The sequence below is a fragment of the Accipiter gentilis genome, chromosome 32, assembly GCF_929443795.1.
Source record: "Accipiter gentilis chromosome 32, bAccGen1.1, whole genome shotgun sequence".
In the NCBI taxonomy this organism is placed as follows: Eukaryota; Metazoa; Chordata; class Aves; order Accipitriformes; family Accipitridae; genus Astur; species Astur gentilis.
In genome coordinates this window covers 19295585-19313528 of record NC_064911.1, presented here as the reverse complement: position 1 = coordinate 19313528, position 17944 = coordinate 19295585, and the positions used below count along the sequence as shown (strand labels likewise).

The window sequence follows — 17944 nt, the reverse complement described above, 5'->3', positions numbered from 1 at the left end:
GAGTATTTAACCAAAATTATTTAAATGTATAGTAGTTAAGGGAAGCTTCTAAGTTTCCATAAGTATTCTAACAGAAGCAGGCTTCTTACACCTTCAGAAGAAAACTAAAGGAGTTGTTAGGAGCCGAAAGGTTTGGATGGTTGGGCAGAATCCAGGCCCATCTTCTAAAACGATTGCTTTTTGTTACCAAAGTCTTGAAATTATGCTGGAACAGGAAAACCGAACTAAAATGCATAGTATTCTGAAACTAGATTAGGAGTTTAATTAAAAACAAATTAGCTAGTCATTCCTTGGAAGTCCAAGCTATGTGAATATGCCGGTTTGCTATGCAATAGCAGCGAGTGTTAAATTCAAAATCCTCCTACAGCAAACATCCTTGCCCCTGCAGAGTGCTCATAAGCAAAGCAAAACATGTTTTAATGAAGTGAGTTTGCTGGACAGAACTATTCCATAATTACTAAACAGACGATGTTGTGATTAGGTTTCATTATCCGGAGTGACTGTTTCTTGAGAAACTCTCATTATGGGTGCAGTTAGTTCATGGCATGTTGTCTTAGTGAATCACTCGGGTCCGCTGGCGCTCTTATAGAAGAAAAAGAGCTAATTCTGTTGGTCAGAAACTGAGAGAAATATTTCAAGAGCTTTTGTTTTCGCTTTTCTGTACCTTCTGTTTTCTTTTGCTGGTTCCAGTCACGGCTGATACTAATGTATGGTAATAAACCTGATAACATTTAATGGCGCTTTAAAAGTTCTTTGTCTTCAACTTTTGTCTTGGCCCTGGAGAGATCCGGGTGCTCATGAAGTGGAAAAGATTTTGTAATAACGCAGCAGAGTTTTGCCCCTAAATACCATTTTTCTAGGAAGACAGTTATGTATGCATCCCCGCGTGCTGAATGAGTGTTTACGTTTTGGAAAGGTCATTGAATTTGAAGCCTTAATCTGAAAGAGCATCCTCTAATCGTAGGGTCTTCTCTCGGGACTCTGCAGCCGCTCATTTATTGTGCTTAGAATGGGCACGTTACCGTGCTCTTGGATGGCAGTATGAATACCTAAGATGGAAAGAAAGCTGCAAGACCCAAGAGACAATACTCTTTTAGAAATGCATAGAAGCGGATGGCAGGTTTTTTTATTGTAGTAACTTGGTGATTTTGGCATCCCGTATTCCCAGAGCTCCTCTTGGGGAATATTCACACCACTTTGTTTCAGGATTACCACCAATATAACCAGACTGGAATGCTGATCTCCATAGGCTTAGCGTATAGACTGTCTGTACCCCTCTCACGGAGAGACAGGGGGAGAGGGGCTGCTCCAGGGAGCTATTTAATGTGTCTCAGCTTGGGCTTCTGTTCCATGCCACCTCCTGGACTTGCCTCACTCCTCCCTTTTCCCCATCATCTGTCAAGGCAGCCGAGGACTTTTAACGAGGAGCCACGTCTGTGACCTTGAAATGGCATACCTCATGTTGGGTGGTAGGAAAACTCCTTTTCTGTGTGTTTTGGCATCTCTCTGCAATGCAACAGAAAAACATCATACATTAATTCATTGTGAATAGAAGTTTCTCTGAAACTGCTAAGGACCCCATAAATATAGTAGATTTAGAAGAGATTAACAGGAAGAATAGGTGGGTGAATACAAGTCTAAAGATATATGAAAAATTCAGTTTTCATCACCAGAGAATGATTTATAATGTAGGTCTCTTCACTTTGCATGTGGAGAGCTGAGTGTTCTGTAATTTTCTAATAGTAATTTTTCAGTAATTGTCAGTGCAGTTACAAGAGAAGTGAAAATATGAATAACATGCCAGCATTGTATTAAATATCCCAATCAAACAGGAAATCTAAGCTTTCATTTTTATTATGGAATTTTATATCATTTTTACCTTTTAAAAATGTCAGCTCAAAGCGATGTTCTTGTATCCAAAAAGCCGTAAAAAAACCCCAATTTTGCAATAAAGTTCACTTTTTTCAGTTTTTTACTTCTTCCTAATTCAGGTAAAGCACAAAACATTCTTAACCCCATGTTATGTATTTCTTGGCTTCCTTTTTTCAGTAATGATTCTGCATCATGAAATACAGATAAAGCAGAAGGGGTGGGGGGTGTGTCTATGCTTGAAGGTAATACTATTTCTTGAAGAAAGTCATGTTGGTAATAAAAATTTTGTTACATTTTACATTTGATTCTGATCTATTTATTTATTCTGAAATGCTATTGTTCAATAAAATAAGGCATCTATGTACAAACCTGAACTTCTAACTCTTTGTAAATAATTTAAAGATGAGAAGATCCCAATGTAATGGTCTGTAACAGGTTTGAGCTCACTGTCACTGGATTTTTTTTTTTTTTTTTGCTTTTATCACTTAAGTTTTTTACTTTCCTTTTTACATAAGATATTTGTATATGTGTTTGGCATTTGGAATCAAAACTGTGATTTGGCAAGGTGGTTTTATCCAGCCAGCTTTATATTATTTTTCCATAGTATTGTTGTAGAAATTTTTCACTTTAAGAAGTATGCTTTGCAATTTTGGAAGAGTGGTTGGTGCAGCAGTTGTGTGCAGTTGTGTTTCAGTCATTTGAGGAGACTGGTTAGCTTTCATCTTTTGAATTTAAGAGCAGTTAAGCTGGTTCTTAATTGGTTTTGGAGGTACCCACAGTTTTGGGACCAGAAGAATGTCCTAATCCCTGAATTTGCTGACAAAACACACATTTCGAAACCTGAACCGAGAAATCAGTCTTAATTGCTGAAAGGAGACTTCACAGAAAACATTGAAACTCTCAAAAATCACTTGCTGAGAGAGAATGATAGGAAAAAATTACAGCTTCCCTGCTTCTGAGAAGAGGGTGTTCAGGGAGCAAGAGATGAGGAGATACACAGTACCCGTTTGACAGTCTCAGCCTTTTTGGAAGCTTTTTTATTTCTGTCTTGGTGTGAAGAGGTTGCCAAGGATAACAGGTTTAAGAATTAGCCCGTCGTGAAGCGGTTATTTATTGTAATCTTCATGCCTGCAATAGTAAATCATGCTTGGCAGCAGTAGAACATGAGAAACTCAGTCCAAAGTCAATTAGCATGTTTTATTAGTATAGGATAAACTTCAGAGTTAATGGGAGTTACCCATCATCGTTAAGAGTCTGGTTTTCATCTGTGCCGAACATCTGCACGTTCATTGGAAACTAGCGAGGTTTGGGGATGCTTAATGCGGGCAGAGAGGGGTTGGAGCTCACCCCGCGCTCCCCGCGCGCCCGAGCACCGCTCCGGGCAGGGCACCTAACCCCGGGGGTGCAGGGGGGGCTCCTCCTCCCGCCCCTCTGTCTCTCTATGCGGATCCAAAGGCATTCGCTTCTTGTTCTTCCCTGCTCCGATGCCGTGTCAGTTCGGGGTCGTCACAGAAAACGGATTTTGGATTGTGCTGCTGACTGAGGCCTTTTTCTCCTTCTCCTTCGTTCCCTCTGCCTTGTAGATTCAGCAATGTGATTTAATATGTACTTTAAAAATGAAATGGTTTAAATTGTAAGTTGATATACAAATAGCTAGCAACGGTATGCTTATTGTGACGTTTCTTTTTTTTTTTCTTTTTTTCCTTTCCTAGTGTAAAACTCTCTCTGGCGTCTGTGATCACATTATCTCGCTCTCTTCTGATCCGCTGGTTTCCCAGTCTGCCCACCTTGAAGTGATCCAGCTTACAAACATCAAGCCAAGTGAAGGGCTGGTAAGAAGTACGCAGTTAATCAAACCCATCATCCAGGATGAGGAAGTGATTTTTTTTTTTTTTAAAATAAGTTTTGTACATAGAAAGCAATGGGACGTTTTTAGCCTTTTCTATTTTAAAGTCTGAAAATAGTTTGATTTCTCATGCTAGTTGGGTTTCTCATGCGGCTGGGCCAACAGGAAAGTATTTGCAAGGCTGACCGATGTACACGAAGAGTTTAGTGAACAGGGAGAAATAAGCGAGAAGTTCTTGCCATTTATACCATCTTCTGAAAAATGATTCAGGTTGTTCTAGGATCTTGAAGTCTGAAGGGATTTAAATTACTAAGATCAACTCAACCAAGAAGCTTGCGTGGGCTTATGCACAAAACCTGTCAAATTCTGGAATATGCTTCATAGTATTTCTGGGATATAAAACTGTTTTCTAAGTTATTCAAGGGCTCTATAGCACTGCTGAGAAGTAGCTTATTGAATTTTATTGCAAGAACTCTGCATGCTTGATCAGGTCCTTGTAAAGGCTCAGTGCAGCCATCCAGTGTTTGTTGTTCAAGAGTTGACCGTTGATCTTTTGTTTAGTCAAGTATCCAACACCCACTGCATGAAAAAAACCAACACTGATAACAATTACAGCTGTACGACTATACATCACTAGTAATATCTTTTCCCACAATCCCTGGAGGTAGTGGAAGGTGATCGGAATACAGTTAACTGTTTTTTTGCCTAATGAAATAGCTTTTGCAACTTCTGCCCAAGTTTATTCTCATTCCATTCTCTTGAATAAGAAGGATGACTGCTGTGCTCTTTGCAGCAGGTTGTTGAAGTTGTTCGAATGGTGTAGTTTTGGAGAGTGTTTTGGCTTGTGGGTTGGTTGTTGTTGGGATTTGGGGTTTGGTTTGGTTTTTTGACAAATTTGGTATGCCAAGGTATTTAGAGAAATTATACACTAAATTAATTTTCCATTCTTTTGGAAAATCACAATTAAAATATGAGAAAACCCCCAAACTTTTGGATGAGTAAATATTGTCCCATCCTTTTTTTAAGTCTGCTGTTTGTTTTCCCTTCCTCCACTGGCTTTCTTTTTTATCTCTGAATCCTTTTCAGACTAGTCCTCCAGGATTTCAACTTTTCATGGATTCTCTCCTCCCTCTCTTTGTCCTGTAATTTTAACTCTTCCACCAGCTTGCTCCAGTCAACCTTTTGAAATCCTATCTTCTATTGTAATGAAAAAATCTTCTTCCCCTTTCTCTAGATCACCTTTTTGGAGTTCTGTCCATTTTTATCTGAACTTTTATTTCTTTTCTTTTCTGTCTTGTGACTGTTGGGTTTTTTTCCTCATTTAAGTCTTTGTGTAGGGTTAATCCCCAGTGAGGGAAAAATGTTGAGTGGTATTTTTGTAAATAAGAATGTATTTCATGGGTCTGTTCCTTCTGGGTAGCTGTTGAGATGGAGAATCTCTTCCCCCTCTGTGCCTCTGTTCTACACCCTGTGTCTGTCTTGTGTGTTTAAACTGGAAGCTCTTGAGGCAGGGCTTTTTCCTTTTAATATGTGCTTGTGAACCAACTGAACAGGGTCTTGATGCTGACTGAGGACTACCGTGTCATTGTCATAAAAATAATTACATGTATTTTTAAAAAATGGAAGGTACCAACCGTGCAGTATAGAAGCCTTAGAAGGATACAATGCTATTCTGATATGGTTATATTTTTAAGCCTTCATCCTTGCCTGTATGCCACTATTTTGTTGTCTCTGTATTGTGCTGTCTCGTCTAGATTGTGAGCTCTCCAGAGCAGGAACCGAGGACGATATATTTGCGCCAGAAGGGTGAATATCATACCTTTCAGTTTGTTACACTGCCAATCTTATTAACAGATCATCTTTGTCAGGTTGCTCTTGGTGCTTTATATGAAAGCTTTGCTTTTGGGTTGTTGGGCTTTTGTTTGGTTGGTTGGGTTTTAAACTAATATCTTTCAATTAACACACAGTGAATGCGTATCAGTACCTCCCCATTGAGTGCTATGTGTGTCAGTTTAAGAATTGATGGTAGAGCTTGGAGTTGTGAATATCCTCTGCACATCAGGAGCACTTGGATGAATGTGAAGCTCTATAACTTCTGGACCTTCTCCCAGGATTTGTGGAACGATGGAGGTGGAAAAATGGATTATTGTCAACTTTATTCTAGATTTTTGACCCACATGACAGTTCTGTGCTGGTTCTGCTGACCACTAAATAAAATATTCTATAAAGATGGAAAGACTTCAAGCAGGAAGAAAAGGACAAGGATGGCTGCTAACTGGGAAGATTTTTTTTTTGTCACCTAGAATAAACAAAATATATAACATGTCTCAAATTTAATATCTAAGAAGCTAAAGTAGATCAGGGAGAGAAAAAGGAAAGGAAAAGAGAAGAAAATAAAAAGTTTGAAAAACAATGCTATTTCCCTAAACTTTATATATATGATGGAATTGAGAAAATGGTTGGCATTTTTACAACCTAAAACCAATTGGAGCACTATCAGGATGTTTTAATCAGCACAAACAGTTCCTTCACTATGTTTGATCTTTTCTTGTGGAAACGTAAGTATCAGTCAGAAGTAAATGTAAGTTGTCAGACTAATACCATAATGCAGAAAGAACAGGTATATGTGTTGCAGGGTTTATAACATCTTATAGATATTAAAACTAGCTAACATCTATCAGAAAAACAGACTAAATAACCTGGCAAGCAGAAAACGTTGTTAAGGTGTGATGTGGGGAAACTCTTGTGTACTGGGTAAAGCAATGTTATGGGTGGATTTTGGTATGGTTGTTGGGGTTTTTTTTTGCCTTCCCCCCCCCCCCCCTCTCTATCCCTGGTCTGTTGCCCAGGTGTGGTTATGTGACTGGCTGCATACACGTGTTCTCCAGTGGGTATTGCTGTGGGAAGAGATACAGCCTGCAGTGGCTGTGAAGTAAGGATGCAAAGGGAGTTGTCAGGGTAGAAAATGATTTTAAAAGCCCTAAAATGGATTAATGTGGTCAGCTTTGCAATCACCAGCATGGTCCCATGTGTAATCACTTTTTCTTTTTCTTTCTTTTGAGGACTTGGAAGTTGTTTCATCTGTATCAGTAAGCAGAATTCAATTTTGTGTGTTTTTACACTACTGGTGTTCTAGAAAGAGACAAAACTGACTAGCTTAGGTGGTATCTTTTGTCAGGAAACAGACTTAAAAGTATTACTGCTTGACTGAAAACAGTGAGTGTATTTAGCAAAGAAGCAGAATACTGCATACCTTTTGCTGGACAAAAAGCAGGCAACCAAGTTTTCCTTGGGAAGTTTTCCTTCAGTAGTCCCTTTATATTTTGTCTTTATTTTTAATATAGAACAGAATATTTGAGAACTGTGGCAAGGGTTAATCTTGAATTTCAATTTTTTCCTGTTCTTGTTATAATTTTAATCCTAGTCAGTTCAGGTACTGTGATTATTCATCTAGCTTACTAGAAATGCGAAGGTGAATTCACCAGAACATGAGACTGGTTATTCTGGGTTCCTTTTTGCCTGCTGAAGCAAACACAAAATGAGCCTGTCATGTAAAAAAATCACTTGTGAAATACAAGTCCTAGATACAGCAGAGTGTGGCAGCTGATTAAAGGTGCACTGCTGACTCCCTGGCTAGAAAGTATTTTCCAGGTATCTAGTTCCTCATATTTCTCCTGTGTTAGTTGGTTTAATATACTGGAGGAGCTGAGAAAAAATTATGAACAGGGCTCTGAGAACTGTTTGGGGTTAAAGAAGCACGTGCAGCTTTGCGGGACTCCATTAAGATGGTGTCACAGTGAAAGAGTAAAAATTCAATTAAGTGTATGATAAAATGGAGTTAGTATCTTCTTTTCTTTTCCATCCAGCATGGCATAAAATATGTTAAAAGTACATCAGATTCTGTTTTCATTCTTTAAAAAAAAAGGAAAAGAAAAAAAATGCACAAGGTCTCCTTTTTAATCCTTAACTGAATAATAGTTCAAACCAAGATAAAATGTAATGATTGGTTTGAAATTAGACTTCTACCCATAACTGGTCAGGAAAATCTCTGATGCAGTTAAGTATGAGTTACCCAATCTTTAATCTAGGCATACATTTGTTCTTGGTTACTAGGGTGGTTACCTTATGGTTATTTTAGTCATGTTAACTGAATTTTCATTCCTTTCATTTGACCTGACTGATTCTTGTAAATTCATAGGGACCATGGCATTATCTTTGGATACCCAAGATGTGTATCTGCCAATTTGTTTCGGTACAAATAGAGAGCACACACACTAATCTCCCCTGTATTTTTGAACGCTAAAAGTACTGTTGATATTGTGCAGCCACAAGGAGGCAGAGGGGAAAACTTGTAAGCATTTGTGATATTCTTATTTCCATTCCCAATCAAACAATATAAGCAAGAAACATCCTCTTCTCTGTGCTTTTTCCCATATATTGCCCACTTAAAAAAAAAAAAAAAAAAAAAGAGGAGTGGAGGAATTTCAGTGAAAGGGTAGCTCATCTTTCTGTTGCAAAATGGTAACTCTCCCCATTTAAAAGCTGCTTTGTAAACAGAATTATGTTGGCTCTTGCAAAATTAACGTGCTGTGGTACTAGTGTAACATTATTAACTTTGCACATGTGGAATAAATATAATCTGGGAGGCTTTTTTGCAGCTCCCCTCTTCCCTCTCTTTCCTCAAGCTTGCAAAATCTCAATTTTAGCCTTTAAAGAAAATTCTGAAGAAGTTCTTTCTCCTCTTTTGGTTTCTCAAAGTCTTCTAAATGTGTAGAAAAGACTAGATTGGATGTGAATTGCACTCCACCATGATAGCATACTTGGATGACCTTACTATCCTTCAGAATAATGCTTCGCACAAAACTAAACACTGTGTAACCATTAAGTGTGAGACTTTATCCTTGGCTTTCACCCTGATGTTTTCAGTTGAAAGCAGTAACTTGCTGTCAATAAAAACAAAGATGTGACTTTCTTCAGAAATTGCTCTGTGTGGGGACCTGACTCAGTTCCTGTCACCATGAAGTCACTGCGATTTCAGCTCTTGCCATGTCGTAGGGTGAATGGTCAGGTCACTTAGATTTTTTGGTGGTTTGAGGGCAGGTATGAGTACCAAATAACAGATACCAACGTATCTCAGCCTCTTGTGTGACTCATTACCCTGTCTGTAAAATGCGTGTATATTAGTGTTTCCCTACCTCACAGGGGTGTTGTGAGGATAAATGTATAAGAAATTGCCATTCTATATTTGAGATAACCGAGTTAAGCAGGAAACTACATGCATGGAGCCAATCAGTGGAAAAATTGCTGAAGATGCATAGAGGTGTTGGGAGTTGAAGGATGATGCTAGGGGCTTCTATCTGTGTAGTAATGAGCAGATTCTTGCTTTGTTCTCTTCTAGCTGTGGCAGCCCAACATGACAACTGGATTTGATGCTGTTACTGCTATGTATTGTGCAGAGCAAAATAGGAGTGGAGTTTTGAGACCCCTCTCCTCAGAAATTCATGAAGTCCTTTTTTTTTTTTTTTTTTTTTTTTTTTTTTTTTTTTTTTTCCCTGGGGATATCCACTGAACGAAGTGGCAGATACTTCCTTGTTCCCACTACCAAAATGTCTGTGAGTTGTGGTCCCAAATTAGATCAGTCCTGATATGTCTTCTTTGCCTTTACCATACTTAGTCACTTGTGAGTGCACTCTGTTCCTCAGCTAGGAACAGACTTCTTTGTGGCACTGGTTAAAAGGAGAAAAAATAGGTTATGGAGAGAGTGTTTACTCAAGCGCTCAGTATTTACCTGCTTTCTGTGAACCGGTCAGGGAAAGGAGATTCCTCAGAAGTTGTTGAATGCTCGGTGTATGCCAATTATCTCTCCTTTTTCCTTCTCTCATTGTCTCAGTGGGTGCTGTTAAACTGTTTGAATGACTTGACGAAAAACCAGATTTGAGACAGTGTCTCAGACTACCCATACAGGAACTTCTGACCGTCCACAAGCTATCCCTCCTAGTCCGTATTTTTTGGAAAGAAGTGGGATAGCTAACAAGGTTGATGTTTAAGTTTTCATCATTGGGTTTTATAGCTGAACTGTTCACTGAGATGAGTGAGGCTATCAGAAAGTCTTAGAGCCATTTTGCAGGCACGCTTCAGAGCATTGGTTATCAGTTTGAACGTTATGGTTGCAGCATTGCCTACCAGAGACTCCAGATCTTTTAAAGCTTCCAAAGCAAAATGGAAGTATTGATCAGCCTAAGGCAATTTGTAATTCTGGGGTTTTTTGTAATCAGGTGTTGTTACATTTGTAGTTGAAGGAGTGTATTAAAAACACTGGGGAGTATTTATGGAGATGACTGTGGTAAAAGTTTTCATTTGCTTTTGTAAATTAGGACCAGAATCATTTGGGCTGGTGTTCTTGAAGTGTATCAAAAAGCACTTTCCTATCCAGAGACAAATTCCTCATGGCATTTGTTAAAAGTCCTCAAATCTTAAAAAAAAAAAAAAAAAAAAAAAAAAAAGAAAGAAAGGCTTTTCTTTTAGAGATATGCAAGTTATGTTTGGATGGTGATGGTTTGTGAAACACTTTAAAAATTCTTTCCCATGATGTCTTTTTCTTAGGGTATGTACATTAAATCAACATATGATGGTCTCCATGTAATTACTGGAACAACAGAAAATGTAAGTATTGTTAATACTGTATGTTCAGACCTGGAAGCCTTTTTGACCTTACCTGTGGTTTATGCTTTCCCTTTGCTATAGACTACATTTTGCTTGCAAAAGTGTGCTAGTTGGCTGTTGAGGACCAATAGCATGTTGGACAGCAGAAACGCTTGTGCTTGTTTACCTCAGAATTGAAAGAGTTCTTCCCAGTTGAGGACCAGGAGAATCCGTTTTGATTTGTACTTGCAAGACACCTACAATGCTGCAGTTGATCAAGACGGGAAGTAGCTGTCTTGGAGTTACCTTGCTCTGTGAATAAAAGATAAATGTCTTTATTATGCATAGGCTGATATGCTGGAGTTTGCTGCAGTATTAGACAAACAGCTTTTATATTTTCCATATGTCAAGCTTTATTTTGTAGTAAATAAATGCATGGAAATAAGGACAACCCTTCACAATGGCAAATAACCATGTATTTCTGCATGAACTTCTGAGTAATGCCTACAGAAAGGAACACTTATTACCAGTGTACTAATTCTCGCTGAAGGTATTAAACAGCAAGCAAAACATAATAGACTGCTCTTCAAATGCCTCTGAAATCCAACCTCCTTTCCTCGTACACCATCTTTAGAGAACTGGCTGTCTGTTAGGAAGAGAGCAACTGATCATTTTGGGGGGAAAGGCTTCTATCCATAATCTTCAGTGAAGATGGAACAAGCACTAAACAACACTGAACTGTTCCATAATGGTTTAGGCAATGCCTTTCAAAGACTTTGATGGCGTTTTCTTAAAATGAAGCTGTCAGAAATGTTTGTTTTATCCTGCTGCTGTGTCATACTGTGGAAAGTGCAAACTACCTACATGGTATTTACAGCTGCTGCATCTGATCTGCAGTGAGGTTCTCTTAACATCTCAATAAAACAGGAATATTGTCTTCACCCCTTCACAGGAGCTGCAATCTGATAGCCTTTCTTCTTTCTGTTTTCTTCTGCTGCAGGCAGGATATCCATGGGTTATACCCAATAGATAATATCTGTTGTAGAACTTGTGTGAATGCCACCTGTCTCAGAGTAAGGAAAACGTAAGGAATTTCAACCTTGAAAACGAAATTCTAGGGAGTCAGGCCTACAGGTACAGATACCATCAGTGAAATCAGCAAAACTGACCAAAACCAACAGAACCATAGTTGAGCTTAGTCTAGAAAATATATGAAAGAAAGAGGATGATTTTTACAGTTGACTTTCAGATTAAAAAAGGAGTCATTTCTCTCCATGACTTACTAATATTGGATTTAATTTCCCAGGGGCAAAGATAAAAATAAAATCTTAATGCATTCCCTCAAAACTCTTATCTTTTGTGATTCATGAATATAATTTAAAGCCACATCAGGAAGCTTCAGTCGTGATGACTCTTCTGCTGTCATTACTGACTCTTTCACTCACTGTAACACCCTGGAGGTGTTCACAGCAGACCGAGAAACTGCAGTCTGCTATCTAGGGAAAAAGCTGTTGTGTGTTAAAGTATTTGTGAAAATGAGTAATGCTTTAGAGAAAGTGAGGTGTCTCCCACTTTTAAGCACAGAGTTGTTAGCTGCTTCCTTTAGCTAAAAAAAAAATAAAAAATAAAAAAATCATTCTGATAGATGGGAGGAGAAACATCTAAGCAGCATGGCCAGAGCAAGTTCATGATGGTGCAGACGTGATCTGACCTGTTGGGTCTTGACAAGTTTTGACATGTTTACTCTTTGTGATTCAATTTAACTTCTAGGAAACAGTAAGAATCCAAATTCTCTTCCCTTTAGGCAAAATTTTGTGGCCTTTTTCTTTCCAATTCTGCCCCTCCAAGTGAAGCATTGGCAGACTTTTTGTCTTACACTTTCCTGAAAGATCACAGAGAAGCACTCGTCTTTTTAATAAACACAGTAGCATGGCAGTGCTAGCCACATTAATGTAACAGCAGTTTTTGTAACCGCAGTTCTGCTTTTTCTGTTTGCCATCTGAGCCATTTGATGTCCAGCTACAAAGCCCATTAGAGTTTGGATCGTGCTGTTCAGCATTAGGAGTCGTCTCTCCCAGTGTATCAGCCCAGCAGTTCAAAGCAGCTGAGCGCTGAAACTTGAACTGCGAGAGAGCAGAGTTCCGCACGGGTCACTGCCCCGTAAGAGCTTCTCTCTGGTGGTCCTGTACCATTAGAGCAAGCTGAGGTTTCTGGTTCACGTCTACCCTCTTTTGTTTGGAAGTAACAAATCTAAAGGGTGTATTGGTCCAGCAAGAGATTACAGCTTGCTTATTGAGTAGCCCTTTTAGACCATGTCGGAGGGATTCTTTTAATTCACAAAACAAATGTATTCTGCAAATAAGGCCATTCTGTAATTTGTTTTTTCAGTAGAAAAAGAGTATTTTCTAAAGCAATAGCATGCAGTGCATCCTCTAGCAGGAGTGTAACTTTGAAGGGGGTTCTCCCAGTGTCCCCGCTTACTGCGCACTGGTTGAGTTTGTGGGGTGCCCTTAGATCTCGGGAAGAGAGGCCTTCCAGAAGAAATAACACCAAAATCTCCACTCTGGGCATGCAGCAAATGTGCTCCAGGGGGTCTAAACTGGTCTTTCAGACAGTGTGGGTGTACTGGGGGAATGGGACAAAGACAACATTTAGCCTAAAGGACAAAACTAAATCTGTGCTGAAGAATAAGTCCTAAACAGATTCTTGAATAGCTTGTGCGGTATCGACGTGTGACCCTCAGCGACAGGTACTTCCATCTGCTGTTCAACTCCCTGTTGAACCGAATTGCCAGCTAATGAAGATATAGCTGTCACGTGACACACTTTGTTCCTCCTGGTAGGACTTCATGAATGGATCTTTTGCTTAATGATCAGCATATACATTAAAAAAAGAAAGAGGTTATCAATTCTCCTCTGTTTTCCTTAAATAGTGATGATAAAAGATACTATTTCTTTGCAGCAAGGTCTGTATTCTTTACTTAGGAGGAAAAAGCAATAAGGAACAAGAACTGCAACCTCTTCGTAAGGCCACAGCCTTGAGATGCCTTTATAAAGGATTTTTACTTCACCTTGCAGCGTGCTCAAGGCATAATTGCAATGAGGTTTTTTTTTAAAGTAGACTTTTCTAATTTGAAGGTTCTCAGACCATATTTTACTGGCTCGGCAAACTGCTACACAAACTATCTGTTTTGTCAAGATTTAAGCTGCAAGCGCTGAAGTTGATACAAGAGAAAGTTTGTATTGTAATAAACTCCTGTAGAGTTCAATGGTAATGACACAAGATTTGCTTGTTTTATGTTTTGAAAGTCTTAGGTGTAACTGCATCTGAGCTAGAATAGCAGTATTACATAGGAGGATTATAAAGATTGTTAGAGGGATGAATGAGTAAGTGTGAGTAGTGAAATGGCAGGCAGAAGACAGATCATTAGAACATAATCACCAGTGTTAAAATTTTTCCCCATGTCACTCAGCCAACACCTTTAATGCTGAAGTAGTGCCAAAAAGTCAAGGCTGCTGTTCTTTATGTAAATAAAATTACACTTTTACTAGCCCAGCTTGATTTAGGATGTTCTGAGCAATGTCTCCTAGGTCTGAGTCATGAGTGACCCTTCTTTCAGCCTCATGTTTCTCTTGGATAGCTTCCATTTAAACACTGTCCTTAACTTAGGCCATGAATTACGTGCAATTGCACTAGAAAGTCATGGCGTAGCTATGGGACATGTGTTTTGAATGGGGATGCATAGGTTATAACAGACAGTCCACACTTCAGACCTGGAGCATATTCTCTAGATCACCTCTTATCTCACCTGAAAATGAATTTAATTTCATTCCTTTCTGTAAAATTCATAGCAGCGTTTTGGAAACCTACTCCTGAGCAGCTTGGGGGTTTTTTTCAAACTGTCAGTCTCGCCTTCTAGCTTTAGGTTGATAAAGTGCCTTCATAGGCTGGCAGCTGCAGTTATTGAGAGAAAACAATCGAAGTGTTGTCACTCTATGAAAAGCTGAAGGAACTTATTTTCCTCTAAACTTAGAGGTATTTATCTCAGAAAACAGTTGGTCTACTGTAAATATAGAAGACAGAAGAAGGGAAAGTTTTGGGGGGATGTCACTTTATGGGGGACAGTTGGGCTTTTTGTTTGGATTTTTGTTGTTGTTGAGGTGTTTTATTGAGGCAAAATCAAAGAACAAAACTGCTTTGCTTTTTGAAATGTGATTTTTTTTTTTTTTTTTTTTTTTTTTGGAGGATTTTGATGCTGGTTGCATTTCTTTCACCCTAATAATGATCAGAAACTAAGTTACCGTGTAACTTACATGATCTTCCTAGCTGGTACCTAACCTAATCCTCTCTCCTTGTGTACTCTTTGAAGAATAGTAATTTACTGAAGTTCTCTGCAACATAGTGAAACATTGTAGAATAAAAAGGCAATCTTGTGATATTTTTTTTATGAGGAGTTGCCAATTAGTCTTGATAGGTTAAAAATTCAGTCAAAGATTGGCTTTCAGGGTTTAAGAGATGTCAGGCAGATTAAAGCACTCTTGGCAGAGTGAAATTAAAACAAAATCCTTAGGACTCGGTTACACTTTAATAAAAAAACATTCATACCTTTCTTAACATTTGATTGTATTGTGCACAATAGTACAGATTATTTTTCTCCAATAACAGTGAATTGATTTATTAAATATTACTTTAATTCTTTATTTCACAGTAGAATGTCATTATCAGTCTAACCTGATTTACATAGCTTAGCAATCATACTGCTGAAAGAGAGATGATGACCAGTAAGAACTGTATTCTTTATCATCTCTTTTATTTTAAATTCAGTCACCTGCAGATCGGTGCAAGAAAATCCATGCTGGGGATGAAGTGATTCAAGTTAACCACCAAACTGTGGTATGTATAACTATGTTCTGTGTCAATTGGAGAAAGAGGTGTCATGGCACATCAGCATGTGTAGAGAAGAAATGTGTAGAAAAATGTGTTTTTATAAATCATTATTTGTTCTAACATCTAAATTTTCCTTTTCTCTTTTGAAACCACACTGTTGTTAAGTTAAGCCCCAATCCTCTGAGTATCACTGGAGGTATCAAGTTAGGCTAAATTGCTGTGGCTTGGGAGATATGTTAGGGTCGTTTCTGCTTACCCATGCTCTGTTAATAGACAGTTGGGTTTAGTGTAATGGAAGGGTTTGGTCAAAGGGATGCAGGGAGTTGGAAATGTGCCCTTGTGGGTTTAAGATCATGTTTACTTCCTGGAAGCTGGAAAACGTACTACTTTCCAAATCTACTGGAATGTGTAGAACATGGTTTTCGAGAACAAAAGCATGTAAAATTCCCATAGGGTGCTTAGCTTAATTTAAATACAGATTTTTTTAAACTTGGAAAGTTAAGATGAAACAAATCTTTCAGATGTGATAAGCAAGAAAACTAATACCATGCAAGTTGCTCTTTGTGTGAACAGATGCATGTTGCTTCCTGGTGATTTTATTTAGGATTGGTGAACTGTTAAAATAAAATTACCTTTTCTAAGGTAAGGCTTCGTAACAGAAAAGAGCAGACTGTCAGTATAGAAAGCAACTATACTTTTTCCAAAGTATAAGGTTTCTTAAGAGTAGTGAGAGTCAATATATGATATTAATTACACGTGTCCTTGCGAGCAATTTAACTGACAAAAAAAATATCCTAGGCCGCCATTATTAATATAGAAGAAGTTTGTTAAAAGTGTGTTTTGCCATTCCCCATGGGGTTCCGCTTCTAGGTTTAGGCCGTTGTACATCACGTCAGTTCCTCTGCACAAATTAGTGCAATATTTCAGTTTAGCCTCCAGCTAAGTTTGATGTCAAATATACAGTACATATGTGGAACTTAACTGATGAGAAGCTATCTTTTGAGCTATGCAATGCAATTTGATAAATCTGAGCAGCTTAGGGTGAATTTTAATACTTTTTTTGGCCATATAGATTCTTAATAAGTACTGTATCCCGTGATTACTTACATGTACAGTTGATGACTAATTTCTTTATATTTCTGCACTAAGAAAGCTCATGACATCACTTTAATATGAAAAACATTTTAGAACATTATTATACTATCAAAATGTATACACATCTGAAGCAGCACATCAACAAGCGTTTGATCCTTATGCTAGCTAGTTTTTCCAGCAAATTCTGATGGTGCTATATAGCAAAGTTGCCTTGTCAACTTGAAAATTTCCAATCAACTAGGTGATTATTCTAGTTTTCCTGGAACATTTACACTGCATTTATTTGATGGAAAGATCAGATTCTTACTCCTAACACTAATAATAAAAACATTTTGACAAGCTTTAAAATGAGCTTTCTTACCTAGTTGGATGGAATTTCGAATGTGGGATTGGAGTGTTTTGGCTCTTGCATTAGCGAATCTAGGTATTTTGAGACGTACAGAAAAAAGAGTTGATTGTAGCTCTAGGAAAAAAGACCATAGGGAGCTAAGACAAACTTAATTTAATTTTTCAGCAGTAACATTTGGTGTAGAGGATATGTGTAGTAGTAGACTAAATCACACATTTACATATGTCCTTGCTTTGTTGTATCAACAATAGAATTAAAATAATTGACATAGTTGATCTTGTATACAAGTAACTTCCTTGTATTTTAGTGTCGCTTTCCCACAGTGAGAGTCAGCTGGCATTCTCTTAGAAATGTGATAGCACCTCCCAAGTTACTTTTACAAAGGTGCACGTCATTCACTTTCCAATTTATAAAGCCCAAATTCTTGATCTTTTCTATAGATGTTTCAGTATTATTTTAATCCTTTTATTTCTTTTGGCAAGAGTCTAAGTCAGTCCTTTTGTACTCTGGCCCCTGTCATAACGAATTTACTGTCCAGTTCTAGGAATCTTTTTTTCTGTGGAGAAGAGATATTATTCCTTACAGTGATTCTTACTTCAGAGATAAATAATTCTGAAGATAATACATTTTGTCTTTTCTGTTTATAGCATTTTTTTACACTTCAAATACTGCTTATCAGTTGATAAACAGATCCTATGTTTTCTACTTGCTCCTTGTAACTGATCATACATTATCACTCGTAGTTAATATAGAAATAACTATGACTAATTTTAAGATTTAACTAGAGCTGTAGGGAAGTATTGTTCACATGTAACTTAGGTGATGTCTTGTACGTGGAGAATCAAAATCTAAAAAAAAAAAAAATCTAACTTTAAATTTATTTTAGAGATAAAACTTTTTTTCTGTATTTTCTTCAGTTATTTCAGTGTATTCTGTTTGTTGAAGTGAAGTTAATGCCTGGCTTTTAGTACTTTTGGTTCTTTCAGAAAGCCTACTGGCTTTCAGATAAGCAGCATGACAAAGCAGGAGAATAGTTAAGTCACTTACACTGATTTTTATTATACATGTCCTAATACTGGGTGTCAAATAGTTTTAAATTCTCTATTGACATCCTCTCTTTGCTTGTAGTGATGCCTAATCTTCATACTATTTTGTTTGGCAGTGAAATCAAAGGATTTAGAATGATTACCCTGATCTTTTGAGATGTTGATAGAAAACATGCATAACAGGATGTATTCCACTTGTTGCTGGCA

General features: G+C 37.9%; 1 protein-coding gene across 8 annotated transcripts in view; it reads left to right on the top strand.

Moving 5' to 3' along the window:
* Positions 1-17944, top strand: part of CNKSR2 (connector enhancer of kinase suppressor of Ras 2) — a 212888-nt gene that overhangs the window by 81800 nt on the left and 113144 nt on the right. For 7 of the 8 annotated variants that reach the window (XM_049835197.1, XM_049835195.1, XM_049835196.1 and 4 more), the window contains 3 exons: positions 3585-3704; positions 10322-10381; positions 15185-15253. In XM_049835197.1, the coding sequence (XP_049691154.1) occupies positions 3585-3704; positions 10322-10381; positions 15185-15253 (249 nt within the window). The remainder of the gene's footprint in view (positions 1-3584; positions 3705-10321; positions 10382-15184; positions 15254-17944) is intronic. The other variant, XM_049835198.1, reaches the window with a different exon arrangement.